At 41.2% G+C, this 15,475-nt stretch overlaps 1 protein-coding gene across 8 annotated transcripts in view; it reads left to right on the forward strand.

Annotated features, from left to right (window-relative positions):
• The window catches only part of mapkbp1 (mitogen-activated protein kinase binding protein 1), a 77,183-nt gene that overhangs the window by 7,742 nt on the left and 53,966 nt on the right, over positions 1–15,475 (forward strand). For all 8 annotated transcript variants that reach the window (XM_036953814.2, XM_090211011.1, XM_090211012.1 and 5 more), the window contains exon 2: positions 10,620–10,711. In XM_036953814.2, coding sequence (XP_036809709.2) covers positions 10,620–10,711 — 92 coding nt within the window. The remainder of the gene's footprint in view (positions 1–10,619; positions 10,712–15,475) is intronic.

Here is a 15,475-nt window from a genome sequence, read left to right on the forward strand (position 1 = left end):
ATCTGCCATACCAATTAATCGGTCAACCTCTAAAAAGGATCAATGCAGGTAATCCGGATAGTCATTTAATTAATTTAGGGCTGTTTCCAACTAAAATAAATATTGGTCGACCAAGAGTCGCCTGTTCTTTCAACCAATCGATTGGTAGAAATGTCAAAACGTGTATTTTTCCATATATAGACAAATCAACTATGTACACTGAGCTTGTCTGATGCTTTAAGCACACTGTTGGATTACATAATTAAGACACACAAATGACGAGAGAGTGTCCGACCAGTAATTGATTTGATTGGGCCTGGCCTGGCTCAGACTTATTACGTGTTACAAAAAAAAGACATTGAGTGACTGTGTGACTAGCACCTGTTGTGTCTCTCTCCTCTCTGTTGCAGCGACCACCACAGAACATCAGTGTTTATCGTGCTGTCTCTGCTGCAGTGACCACCACAGAACATCAGTGTTTATCGTGCTGTCTCTGCTGCAGCGACCACCACAGAACATCAGTGTTTATCGTGCTGTCTCTGCTGCAGCGACCACCACAGAACATCAAAGTGTTTATCGCTTTGTCTGTGTTGCTTAAGCTGCAGTATAATTACAGCCATTTCTGACTGAAAAGTTTTGTTACCGTAATCCCTCATTTGTATAGGAAAAACATTCCTTATTCCCTCAACCATTGCTCTCTTTACGTGACACATTAATGAATCACATGTACGTGACCAATAAGGCCTGACCTATAGCATATCGTAATCACATCAATAAATTGGTTATAACAAACTCCGAACACCATAAAATAGAGGCAGAGGACGTGACAAATAAATCCGAAACGAGGGAATGTTTACTGGTTTCTCATGAGGTAAAGGGGAAGTCGGATGTGAGGAATGAATTTGACGAAGTTGTAGAACATACTGGAGATCTAGAAAAATAAGTAAGAAGCCAGCACTGCGTGCATATTATGTGTCCCAAACTGGTGCTGTTAGATTACAATATAATTTTCTAACTGTTTGGAAAAATGTAAATGACACTAAATACATTATAAGCGTACCAGACAGTGGAGGCTCCTCAGAGGAGGAAAAATAGGACCAAATATAAAAATAGTGATAGATTTTAGATAAAACTATATTAAATATATTTACATCACCAAATAATTGATTTAAACACACTGTTTTGCAATGAGGGTAGTGCCATGGTGTAGCTGGAGGACAGCTAGCTTCTGTCCTCCAACATTGACTTCAATACAAACCTAGGAGGCTCACGGTTCTCACCCCTTCCATAGACTTACACAGAAATTATGACAACTTCGGGAGGACGTCCACCAACCTATCAGAGCTCTTGCAGCACGAACTGACATGTTATCCACTCAATCAAAGGATCAGAGAATTAATCTAGTACTGAAAGCATAAGCTACAGCTAGATAGCACTGAAGTACATAACATGTGTTGAGTAGTTGACTCAAAGAGAGAGAAAGACAATAGTAAAACTTTTTAAACAAATTAATTTCTTCAAAAATGAAGGAGAAGCAAGAGAGATTTGTTATGTAGTATTTTCTTTTCACTTACTTAGCTAGCATAAAATGCAGCTAGTTAATTTAGCCTACTCAAACATCCGGCTCAAAAAGAGAGGGATGCTATGTTAGCTAGCTGGCTATGGCTATCCAACACTGTAACTGTACACACTGTACTGCGTGACTGTAGCTGGTTTACTAATGCGTTAGTTGAAGTAGTTATGTTGACTCTGACATTAGATAAGATGGTGACAACAATGTAGGCTGTGTGTAGTGGTAAGCGACCATCATATGAAGGTTTGGCTTGGAAAGGTTTTTTTCTCCTGGTCACAGACAGCTGGTGAGTTGTGCACTGAATTCCACAAGCAAAGGGAAAAGGTGAAACGAGAAGGTGTTAGTATGTGGCTGCTATGAAAGTTAGCTGTGTTTGTGTGTAATCAGGGTTGTATTCATTGCGCCAATTCTGTTGAAAAACGTAATTAAACGGAAGCAAACAACGAGACAGGGATAAACATACCTGAATTTGTCCAATAGAAACTCTTGTTTGCAACTGTTGGACTAATGATTACATCCTAGATCAGGTAGATGCAGGCAAGAGTGCCCACGGCAGTCTTGAATGTGTCGCTGTTTGTCACCTTGATTACTCAAAATTATCTCGACCTGTGCACCTACAATGTAAACTTTCATTCATAGGCTAGGTTGTAGCAACCTCATGATGGGTATAGGGAAAATTCTAGTATCATGTTGTTGCCTAAACCTATCAATGTTACATTGAACTGGTTGAATGGAATATGATTTACTGTCATCCAATATGGTGTAATAGAAATAAGGCCATGCTCATTAAAAAAAAGTTATCCTCCCCCATCTTAAATGGTACCGACCACCACTAGTACCAGAGAGTTTGATGTAACATTTTTTTGCTCATCCTTTATTACAGCAAAGACTAAAACCAGTCACGTTCATTCGTGAATGCAATTTCCAAAATGGAACGATTTATTTATTGTTTAAGCTAATTATTCAAGGCTCGCTTTATTTAATTTTAAAACAAATGCTTGATTTGCATTTCAAATCATAAATGCTGTGTGATGCTGTGTGATGATATGAACGAATGAATGTTTGATCCAGTATCCTATATACTGTAAGTATTAAAATATAGGCCTAAGTAAGTTACGGTATTAAGACTTAACAGGATGTGCTCTTAGGCCTATAGCTCTATTGTGGATATACAAGGCTGCTTTACTAAGGCTACTAATGAGAATGACAAGACTTATTATTAAAATGCTGATCCTAATAGTAATAATAACAATAAGAAGGATATCAAGAAAAAGGAGCGTTATTTTTTTTTCTGACAATTTGGAACAGTGTAAATAACACTAAAGAAATTATAAATAATATCAGAGGCTGTTCTAACTTTACAAACAAGTTTTTAAATCCTTTATTACATTAAAGCAAAGATTAAAAACAGCCGAATCTGTGAAATTGTTTACTTGACAATGGAATTGGTGCTCATGGAATCAGTAGGCTATTAAACTAACACTCAAACAGGCAACAGAAGCAGGATCTGTCTTATTTCTGTAGATGTACACTACCGTTCAAATGTTTGGGATCACTTAGAGATGTCCTTGTTTTCCATGAAAACATACATGAAATTAGTTGCAAAATGAATAGGAAATATAGTCAATATGTTGACAAGGTGATAAATAATGATTTTTAATTTAAATAATAGTGTCCTTCAAACTTTGCGTTCATCAAAGAATCCTCCATTTGCAGCAATTACAGCCTTGCAGACCTTTGGCATTCTAGTTGTCAATTTGTTGAGGTAATCTGAAGAGATTTCGCCCCACGCTTCCTGAAGCACCTCCCACAAGTTGTATTGGCTTGATGGGCACTTCTTACATACCATATGGTCAAGTTGCTCCAACAACAGCCCAATAGGGTTGAGATCAGGTGACTGTGCTGGCCACTCCATTAGACAGAATACCAGCTGACTGCTTCTTCCCTAAATAGTTCTTGCATAGTTTGGAGCTGTGCTTTGAGTCATTGTCCTGTTGTAGGTACCATGCTTAAGGTAAGACCCAGGTGCAGACAGTGTCGAAATAACAAAAGTTTATTATTCGAACAGGGACAGGCAAAAGGACAGGTCAAGGGCAGGCAAAAGTCAGTAATCCAGATAGGTGGGGCGAAGGTACAGGACGGCAAGCAGGCTCAGGGTCAGGTCAGGCAGAGGTCAGTAATCCAGATAGGTGGGGCAAAGGTACAGGACGTCAGGCAGGCTCAGGGTCAGGTGAGGCAGAGGTCAGTAATCCAGATAGGTGGGGCAAAGGTACAGGACGGCAGGCAGGCTCAGTGTCAGGGCAGGCAGGAATGGTCAAAACCGGGAAACAGGAACTATAGCAAGGACAGGAGCAAGGGAGAAAACGCTGGTAGGCTTGACGAACAAAACAAACTGGCAACAGACAAACAGAGAACATAGGAATACATACACAGGGGATAATGGGGAAGATGGGCGACACCTGGAGGGGGATGGAGACAATCACAACGACAGGTGAAACAGATCAAGAGGAAATTGGCTCCAATTAAGTGCTGTCCATAGGGTATGGCATGGCGTTGCAAAATGGAGTGATTGCCTTCCTTCTTCAAGATCCCTTTTACCCTGTACAAATCTCCCACTTTACCACCACCAAAGCACCCCCAGACCATCACATTGCCTCCACCATTATTGACAGATGGCGTCAAGCACTCCTCCAGCATCTTTTCATTTTTTCTGCGTCTCACGGTTGTTCTTCTTTGTGATCCGAACACCTCAAACTTAGATTTGTCTGTCCATAACACTTATTTCCAATCTTCCTCTGTCCAGTGTCTGTGTTCTTTGCCCATCTTAATCTTTTCTTTTAATTGGCCAGTCTGAGATATGTCTTTTTCTCTGCAACTCTGCCTAGAAGGCTAGCATTCCAGAGTCGCTTCTTCACTGTTGACATTGAGACTGGTGTTGAGGACTTGTGAGGCGTCTGTTTCTTAAACTAGACACTCTAATGTACTTGTCCTCTAGCTCAGTTGTGCACCGGGGCCTCCCACTCCTCTTTCTATTATGGTTAGAGCCAGTTAGAGCCAGTTATGATTAGAGCCAGTTTGCGTTTTGTGAAGGGAGTAGTGCACCGCAGGATCTTCAGTTTCTTGGCAATTTCTCCCATGGAATAGCCTTCATTTCTCAGAACAAGAATAGACTGAGGAGTTTCAGAAGAAAGTTCTTTGCTTCTAGCCATTTTGAGCCTCTAATCGAACCTACAAATTCTGATGCTCCAGATACTCAACTAGTCTAAATAAGGACAGTTTTACTGCTTCTTTAATCAGAACAACCGTTTTCAGCTGTGCTAACATAATTGCAAAAGGGTTTTCTAATGATCAATCAGCCTTTTAAAATGATAAACTTGGATTAGTTAACACAACGTGCCATTGGAACATAGGAGTGATGGTTGCTGATAATGGGCCTCTGTACGCCTATGTAGATATTCCATGAAAAATCAGCTGTTTCCAGCTACAATAGTTATTCACAACATTAACAATGTCTACACTGTATTTCTGATCAATTTGATGTTATTTTAATGGACAAAAAATGCGCTTTTCTTTCAAAAACAAAGACATTTCTAAGTGACCCCAAGCTTTTGAACGGTAGTGTATATGGATGATTTATAAAGCCAGGCACAACAGCAGTTAGGCTATTGATTATTAACTTTTGGTTTCCTCTCTACTCACTTTTCTTAGACAATAAGGCACGGGTTGTTTTCTAGTCTCCTCATTCTGCTGCTGCCTCCGCCGCATTGTTCTCAACCCCAATATGCTGGTTAACTTTGCTATTATGCACATAGCAACATGGTCTAGGAAAAGGCACCAATTCAAAAGCACACTGATGTGTTTCAGAACCGCGGACAGCGACCACTATCCAACGCGGGAGAAAGCGCATTTGTTATAAAATAATATTATTTTTATTAGTGTTGCAACAATGTTCTTATGTAATATAACCATATACAATTTCAGTAGCACTGAGCCATCCCCGCGGTCTCCACAATGGATTAGTCCACTCAGACAGGCGCAAATCAGAAAGGTGTCTTGTACACCATTATGTTTTTCTTTATTTTTTTTACATTGTAGAATAATAGTGAAGACATCAAAACTATGAAATAACACATGGAATCATGTAGTAACCAAAACGGTGTTAAACAAATCAATATATATTTTACATTTTAGATTATTTAAAGTTGCCACCCTTTGACTTGATGGCAGCTTTGCACACTCTTGGCATTCTCTCAACTAGCTTCATGAGGAATCCTTTTCCAACAGTGTTGAAGGAGTTCCCACATATGCTGAGCACTTGCTGCTTTTCCTTCACTCTGCGGTCCAACTCATCCCAAACCATCTCAATTGGGTTGAGGTCGGGTGATTGTGGAGGCCAGGTCATCCGATATAGCACTCCATCACTCTCCTTGGTCAAATAGTCCTTCCACAGCCTGGATGTGTTGAAGTCATGCTACTTCTTCCTATTGTCTGTATTTAGTTTTGCTTAATGATATATACATAATGTGAGTCATCATCAGCCTTGCTGTGGTTGTTTTATTATTGAAGTGAGCTTCATTCATTTGTTTTCTTAGGGTGTAGGCTAATAAGAGGTGATGGAAAGCTTTTGCAGACAGCCTACTGGCTTAGTGTGAAGCACTCTGGAGTAGGGAGTCAGACAAAGGAATATGCCGCTTTTGTTTGAGTACGGGGGAAGTAAGGAGTGGATTTTCTTGTTATCCTGGGGCTGATTTATTTCTAAGGCAGTGAGTGGAGCTCTAGAAGATTACTCACTGTATGTAGCCTTGAACCTATAGTAGCATTAGTGGATGGATCCCAAATGACACCCGTTTCCCTCACATAGTGCACTTATTTTGACCATTCCATATATCTTTGGTCCATAGACCCCCAGTCCTTAACGCTTGCAAGCCTACCCATAACATGATGCAGCCACCACTGTGCTTGAAAATATGGAGAGCGGTACTCAATAATGTGTTGTATTGGATTTGTATTGGACCAAAAATGTATTGCTTTGGAGTTAGGGTTAGAATACTACAGTACAGTTTCAGAGGATACTACTAAATGTTTCGGCCCTACCGATCTACCCTCTGGTGCTTGTTCCCCTATTCCTTCATCAGTTTTTAAAATAGAATTTAGCCGTGATAGCGAGCGGGGATGCAGACCCAGATTAGTCTTCTGTTATTACATTTGTACATTGGAGCAGCACACAGAGCGAGCAAAGTTGGTACATTGACCTGATATAACCAAGAGCACAGGCCAATCTAAGTTCGCTGTCACGCTGCAGTGCCAGGGAGGAAAACCAGTTTCGCGACAGGCATGCGTGCTTTACAGCAAAGAAAACATCTCGTCTCTAGCTCAAATGGTTAAGAAAATATGACTGTCAATGCGATTTATCTGTTAATTGAATTATTAGAATATTCCACCCTGAAACCATATAATTGTATGGAATTGATTAGAATGTATAAAATTATAATCAATAAATGTGTAGTTCTAGTCAGAATTAGGGCCAAACAATATAGCTAATGTTTATCTTTATGGTATTTTAAAGACAGACTGTCTGAGCAAACTTCGGCGCCGACCTGACTAGAGATTTGGGAGAGAACGGGGAGTACGTCTCAAGGTCTCCCTAATCTCTGTCGGCTGGGTAGTGAGACAGTATGTGCGTAGGATCCCTTCTGTTAGTGTGAATGTGTGTGCGTAGCAGGGCATTGCGTGCTAATGTTAGTGTGAATGTGTGTGCGTATGGATGTGTGTGCTAATGTTAGTGTGAATGTGTGTGCATAGCAGGGCATTGTGTGCTAATGTTAGTGTGAATGTGTGTGCATAGCAGGACATTGTGTGCTACTGTTAGTGTGAATGTGTGTGCATAGCAGGGCATTGTGTGCTAATGTTAGTGTGAATGTGTGTGCGTATGGATGTGTGTGCTACTGTTAGTGTGAATGTGTGTGCATAGCAGGGCATTGCGTGCTAATGTTAGTGTGAATGTGTGTGCATAGGAGGGCATTGCGTGCTAATGTTAGTGTGAATGTGTGTGCGTATGGATGTGTGTGCTAATGTTAGTGTGAATGTGTGTGTGTGTAGCAGGACATGGCGTGCTAATGTTAGTGTGAATGTGTGTGCGTATGGATGTGTGTGCTAATGTTAGTGTGAATGTGTGTGCGTATGGATGTGTGTGCTAATGTTAGTGTGAATGTGTGTGTGTAGCAGGACATTGCGTGCTAATGTTAGTGTGAATGTGTGTGCGTATGGATGTGTGTGCTAATGTTAGTGTGAATGTGTGTGCGTAGCAGGGCATTGTGTGCTAATGTTAGTGTGAATGTGTGTGTGTATGGATGTGTGGGCGTGAGAAGCCAGTATAAAATGAATTGTTTTGTATTCTTGACTTTAGAATGTCCCTGTGAATGACTACTGTAGACTGGGCCTCTGTCTGTTTTCATTTCAATCAGTATCTTACAAATCCTGATTTAGCAGACTGAGTAGTTTAATTGAATTGGTTTATAAACATTGAGAACATAATTCTCGTGACAATGACCAATACAACCGGAGCTACCTTATTAATACCTGGACGCTAATTATTGGTTTGATAACAAACAACGCCATTCAGTCATGTTATCTAGCTAGCTAGCAACCCGGTAACTTGACATTAGATCGAGGCAAATTTGATTGGCACTGGAAGAAAGGAAAAGGGTCTGCTACCACGCGCATGTTGATTCAGGCTTCTTCTTCTTCTTCTTTGGACTTTATATGGTGGTTGGCAACCAACTTTAAGGTGCATTACCACTACCGACTTGACTGCAGTGTGGGCCTCAGTTAATCTTTCAATCACCTACGTTGGTATATGCTCCTAAAAACCAATGAGGAGATGGGAGAGGCAGGACTTGCAGCGTGTTAAGCGTCACAAGTAGAACCAACGCGTGCGAGCAGTGTGGGTACAATGATTGAAATGCATGTATTTGTACATTTATTTTGCTACACATACATACACCATAGTGGTGTGGTCAGCATGTAATGTAAGCCTAAACTATATAAAACAATCTCTCTCTTTCTGGTGCTCATTACATTCTGTTTGGTGCCCAACGTTTTTAAAGTTGGGAACAGTGTGTGTATGTGCTTGTGGGAGAGACAATGGTATGTGTGTTTATGTGAGAGGAGGAGACAGAGAGAGAGTGTGTGAGGGAGGATGTGTGTTTTACATCTGAAGAGTAAAGATGGTTTCATGCAGTGTTTTCCCCATACTGCCACAATGACATGCAAATCATTATGCGTGTACAAAACATTAGGAACACCTGCTTTTATTTAGCAAAATACCACACATTTGGTCTGTAGTTTGTGTATGAATTATTTAACTACAGTGCCTTGCGAAAGTATTTGGCCCCCTTGAACTTTGCGACCTTTTGCCACATTTCAGGCTTCAAACATAAAGATATAAAACTGTATTTTTTTGTGAAGAATCAACAACAAGTGGGACACAATCATGAAGTGGAACGACATTTATTGGATATTTCAAACTTTTTTAACAAATCAAAAACTGAAAAATTGGGCGTGCAAAATTATTCAGCCCCCTTAAGTTAATACTTTGTAGCGCCACCTTTTGCTGCGATTACAGCTAAGTCGCTTGTCTCTATCAGTTTTGCACATCGAGAGACTGAACTTTTTTCCCATTCCTCCTTGCAAAACAGCTCGAGCTCAGTGAGGTTGGATGGAGAGCATTTGTGAACAGCAGTTTTCAGTTCTTTCCACAGATTCTCGATTGGATTCAGGTCTGGACTTTGACTTGGCCATTCTAACACCTGGATATGTTTATTTTTGAACCATTCCAGTGTAGATTTTGCTTTATGTTTTGGATCATTGTCTTGTTGGAAGACAAATCTCCGTCCCAGTCTCAGGTCTTTTGCAGACTCCATCAGGTTTTCTTCCAGAATGGTCCTGTATTTGGCTCCATCCATCTTCCCATCAATTTTAACCATCTTCCCTGTCCCTGCTGAAGAAAAGCAGGCCCAAACCATGATGCTGCCACCACCATGTTTGACAGTGGGGATGGTGTGTTCAGTGTGATGAGCTGTGTTGCTTTTACGCCAAATATAACGTTTTGCATTGTTGCCAAAAAGTTCAATTTTGGTTTCATCTGACCAGAGCACCTTCTTCCACATGTTTGGTGTGTCTCCCAGGTGGCTTGTGGCAAACTTTAAACGACACTTTTTATGGATATCTTTAAGAAATGGCTTTCTTCTTGCCACTCTTCCATAAAGGCCAGATTTGTGCAATATACGACTGATTGTTGTCCTATGGACAGAGTCTCCCACCTCAGCTGTAGATCTCTGCAGTTCATCCAGAGTGATCATGGGCCTCTTGGCTGCATCTCTGATCAGTCTTCTCCTTGTATGAGCTGAAAGTTTAGAGGGACGGCCAGGTCTTGGTAGATTTGCAGTGGTCTGATACTCCTTCCATTTCAATATTATCGCTTGCACAGTGCTCCTTGGGATGTTTAAAGCTTGGGAAATCTTTTTGTATCCAAATCCGGCTTTAAACTTCTTCACAACAGTATCTCGGACCTGCCTGGTGTGTTCCTTGTTCTTCATGATGCTCTCTGCGCTTTTAACGGACCTCTGAGACTATCACAGTGCAGGTGCATTTATACGGAGATTTGATTACACACAGGTGGATTGTATTTATCATCATTAGTCATTTAGGTCAACATTGGATCATTCAGAGATCCTCACTGAACTTCTGGAGAGAGTTTGCTGCACTGAAAGTAAAGGGGCTGAATAATTTTGCACGCCCAATTTTTCCAGTTTTTGATTTGTTAAAAAAGTTTGAAATATCTAATAAATGTCGTTCCACTTCATGATTGTGTCCCACTTGTTGTTGATTCTTCACAAAAAAATACAGTTTTATATCTTTATGTTTGAAGCCTGAAATGTGGCAAAAGGTCGCAAAGTTCAAGGGGGCCGAATACTTTCGCAAGGCACTGTACATGGTGTAATGTAATGTGTGTTTCCATTCATTTTATTGTGGAGATGTAATAAGCTTTGTGTTATTGATTTTTCAGGTCACATTAGAGAAGGTGCTGGGGATCACAGCATTTGGGAACCGTGCTTTGGCCTGCGACCCTCGCTCCGGACTAGTGGCTTACCCAGCTGGGTGAGTGACCGCGGTGAACACCCGTTACACACCAAAACCACACCCAACAATTGCACCTAATTTGTGGAGAAATCCACAGAAATACGTGACAATGAATGTGTAGTAGTACAGGGAATACGTTGGCTGTGTATGCCTAGTCCTGCACCTTGTTTAAATTCCCACATCTTGTCCTTCTGCTACTTGTTTAGTCAACTTCAATGCAATGTTTGTTGTTCTTTTTTCTGTTGTCTTTCCATGTCATTTCAGCAAGCCATGACACCCACCATATCAGATTATTTAAAAATTGTTTCTGTAGTTAGTTTCTGTTTCTGTAGTTATTTTGTTAAAATAACATTTGGTCTCTGAGAAATTAAGCTAATATTAATTACATTTATTGCATTTTAATTTATAGGATTCAGATAATATTCAGTAAATACAGTACCCAACATCTGATTTGGACCAAACTTCTTCCTACCAATGGGGAAGAAATGATGGATACCCAAATCAATTATGAAGCCACCCCATGCAAATCCCACCCCAACAACCAGTATAATGTATCAGTTGTCTATGTTTGACAATTAGTAGGAAGCTGCGGCTTGGAGAATTGCTTCTCCAACTATGTAATGTATTCCCAGGGAATCTGCTGATGTTTTCTTTTCCTGTTAAGAGAAATAAATCCTTCACAGAGTTCAAGTAACAGACACATCTCAGCATCAACTGTTCAGAGGAGACTGTGAGAATCAGGCCTTCATGGTCGAATTGCTGCAAAGAAACCACTACTAAAGGACACCGATAAGAAGAAGAGACTTGCTTGGGCCAAAAAACATGAGCAATGGACATTAGACCGGTGGAAATCTGTCCTTTGGTCTGATGAGTCCAAGTTTGAGATTTTTGGTTCCAACCGCTGTGTCTTTGTGGGATACAGAGTAGGTGAATGGATGATCTCTGCATGTGTGGTTCCCACTGTGAAGCATGGAGGAGGAGGTGTGATGGTGTGGGGGAACTTGGTGACACTGTCAGAATTTATTTAGAATTCAAGGCACACTGAACCAGCATGGCTACCACAGAATTCTGCAGCGATATGACATCCCATCTGATTTGCGCTTAGTGGGACTATCATTTGTTTTTCAGCAGGACAATGACCCACCACATCCACATCCAGGCTATGTAAGAGCTATTTGACCAAGAAGGAGAATGATGGAGTGCTGCATCAGATCACCTGGCCTCCACAATCACCCGACCTCAACCAAAATGAGATGGTTTGGGACGAGGTAGTCTGCAGAGTGAAGGAAAAGCAGCCAACAAGTGCTCAGCAAATGTTGGAACTTCTTCAAGACTCTTGGAAAAGCATTCCAGGTGAAGCTGGTTGAGAGAATGCCAAGAATGTGCAAAGCTGTCATCAAGGCAAATGGTGGCTACTTTGAAGAATCTAAAATCTTAAATATGTGTTATTCCATAGTTTTGATGTCTTCACTATTATTCTACACTGTAGAAAACAAACAGTAAAAATAAAGAAAAACCCTTGAATGAGTAGGTGTGTCCAAACCTTTGACTGGTACTGGATGTGCCTGTGCACAGCTACACAAATTACATCTGGGCAAAAGCTATTCATTAATTAAAGATGAACTGGTCTGGTCCCCATAGATGTATCCCTTTTTATGAGTAAAACATTAGGCTATATAGTAATGTTTCACTAGCTCTACCTGCTCATATTCTTCAGAATATGAGATTTTTCTATTTATACAACACTTGGTCTGATTGACTAGCATCCTGTCCAAGGGGGTGTACTTGTAGCCTACATCAAGCTGCTTTAGGCTGCAGAAACAGGAGATTGTCTATGCCAAGTCTTACTCTAGTCTGTCTGTAGTGTTGTTGTAGTAGTAAGTAGCCTTATATCATTGTGGGACTGTTCCATTCTACTGGCACATGATGTTATGAATCCTATGTGGTTTCTGTACATGAATCCTATGTGGTTTCATAACTGATAGGCCCCCAGGGCCAGCTGGTTTTATCATCAAGACGCGCATCCGTACAGCACAGTCATCTATGTGGGAATGGGGAAACTGGAATATCAGGATCCCAATTTGTTGAATGCTGAGTGTGTGGCGAGGGAGGATATTTGTTTGATTTACAATGGCCTTGTTGTACAACTAGTTTTGTCTATGATGACTGAAGGATATCAGCATTTGCTGCAAATGTCTTAAATGACACCTTTACATAACCCTCTTTATTGTAAGAACATTTATGGCAGAACCTGAATGCAGCACACTTTAGGTCAATTTCCATTGTGCTATATATACAGTGCAATCTAGAATGATGGGTGCGTTCGTAAATTCACTCTGGCTATCTACTCCGATTTCGGAGCTCTCTCGTCTGAGTGTGTCAGAGCGCAGCATAACTGATGAATTTATGAACGCTCAACACCCGTTGAATATGGCTGCTGTCAGTAAACGTTGGCAAAAAAAGCGTAATTAAATTGTTGCCAGCTGGAGTACAGTTACAGTCACCAACGCTCTGGAAAACATGAAAACAGCCTAACCAGCTCACCCTAGCAGAGATGGAGCAAATGGCACTCCAGTGTGAATTTACGAACACACCCGATCCGATATGTGCGATTATTGAACAGGATAGTACTGTATGGGGTTTGAATGAATGTATGGCTCGGTCCTCTGAAGCAGCATCTGTCGTGTATTGGTTAATTTGAATCCTTTTGCCGAAGCAGCAGCTATTCTTCCTGGGATCGACACAAAAACATAAAACACGACGAGCAACAAAACACTGATGGACAACAACTGTCTCACGTTTAAATACAATGATTTGCAAACAACACAACTAAAGATTGTGTGTGTTAGATTGTGTGTGTGCTTGTGTTTGTGTGTCATTTCACAGTCCCTAATGTGCCATGAGATGTTTTATATTTTTTTACATCAAATTTTGCTTTTTGCTTGAGTAATGGGAGATTGGAGTTCCATGCGATCATCGCTCCTTATAATACTGTGCATTGCCTTGCCGAAAATATGTGATGGACTTGAGGACTGTGAAGAGACCTCTGATGGCATGTCTAGTGATGTGGAATAAATGTCCTCAGTGAGAATTAAATGTCCTACTGCTGGATAAATCTAACATGCATGAATAGATGTGTGCCACAGACCCTCGTCATGAACGCACCGCACTGCAGCAAACTGGGTCAGTAGTAGCACTGTGTGTTTGTGTGTGTGTGTGTGTGGGGGGGGGGGGGGGGGTTGCATGTGCGTATGTGTGAGGGGAATACTCCTTAGACCATTCTGCTCCAGAGAAGAGGAGTGGGCTCTGCTCTGCCTCTGTGCTGCATTGCAGCTCTCTGCTGGAGGGTCTTACTACAGCCTGAGCCTTTGTAACTGCAAGCTTGCAATTGAGCCTGCTGTATTCTCAGAAGGATGCCGTAAAGACTTAAGGCAATGGATGGACAAAATAAGAAATGCATAGGAGAATACAAAAATACAGCTCAAATGAATGCTTCGACTACTAAGAATAGCCTGAATCCTGAGGCAGTAAATATTTGGCTCCCATGAGCTCTACCTTCCTCTTTATGAAGACTACTGTATGCCGGTCTCTTCTGTAGTCTCTCTTATTGGTTCACTTAGAAAAGAAAAGCTGCACACTCTCATGGCTCCGATGCAATACGTTTAATAGATGCCAACATTTGGACAGCTACAGTGTGCTGCCTTCAGGGTTTCAGCAGATTTAAGCAGCATAGCTGGCACAGAGCTCAGGGAAACACTAGATATCACCATCATTGTTAGCCACTTACTCTGGCCGTACTGGGCAGACAGGACAGGAAACTTGCAGTACTGGCAGATTAACAACAAGGTCGTCCAGTCTGTCTCAGCATGAACAGAGGATGAGACAGTATCAGCTTGGGGGGGAAGGGTAGGGTCTGGAGTGGACTGGCAGATTGGAGGGTGGTCTCTGTCTCTCCTCTCTTGGGTTGGAAGGAAACTGATATCCCCTCCTTGTTGACGCCACAGACCCTGCGGGGCTTTCTCATCTGAGAGGCTTGACCACCTGTCAGTCTGCTAAACCAACCCACCAGATGGCTGATAGGTGACTGATGCTGATGGTAGTAACCGTGTGGCAATACTTTTACTCAGCCTACCATGAATTAGCCATAGGTATAGGCTCTTCTTTTAACTTGTTTTTCAAATGATTTTTGAACGATGGCCTCTCAAATATACCGGTAGGCCCAATGTAGACCGCACATTCTGAAGGCGCCTATGACTTAACCTGTCGGATAAGTAAATATTTGATTTATATTGCTGTGAAGTCAGAATAATTTCACAAGATTATGTGCTTGCTACCATGTTGGACAGCAATAGTTTTATTGCTGTGAAAGTACAGAAGCAGTCAAACGTTTGGACACACCTACTCATTCTTGGGTTTTTCTTTATTTTTACTGTTTTCTACAGTGTATAATAATAGTGAAGACATCAAAACTGTGAAATAACACAAATGGAATCATGTAGTAACCAAAAAAGTGTTAAACAAATCTAAATATATTTTAGATTCTTCAAAGTAGCCACCCTTTGCCTTGATGACAGCTTTGCACACTCTTGGCATTCTCTCAACCAGCTTTACCTGGAATGCTTTTCCAACAGTCTTGAAGGAGTTCCAACATATGCTGAGCACTTGTTGGCTGCTTATCCTTCACTCTGCGGTCCAACTCAATCCAAACCATCTCAATTTCGTTGAGGTTGGGTGATTGTGGAGGCCAGGTCATCTGATGCAGCACTCCATCATTCTCCTTCT

Source organism: Oncorhynchus mykiss, chromosome 19 (assembly GCF_057628025.1).
Source record: "Oncorhynchus mykiss isolate SJ-2025 chromosome 19, ASM5762802v1, whole genome shotgun sequence".
Taxonomy (NCBI): domain Eukaryota; kingdom Metazoa; phylum Chordata; class Actinopteri; order Salmoniformes; family Salmonidae; genus Oncorhynchus; species Oncorhynchus mykiss.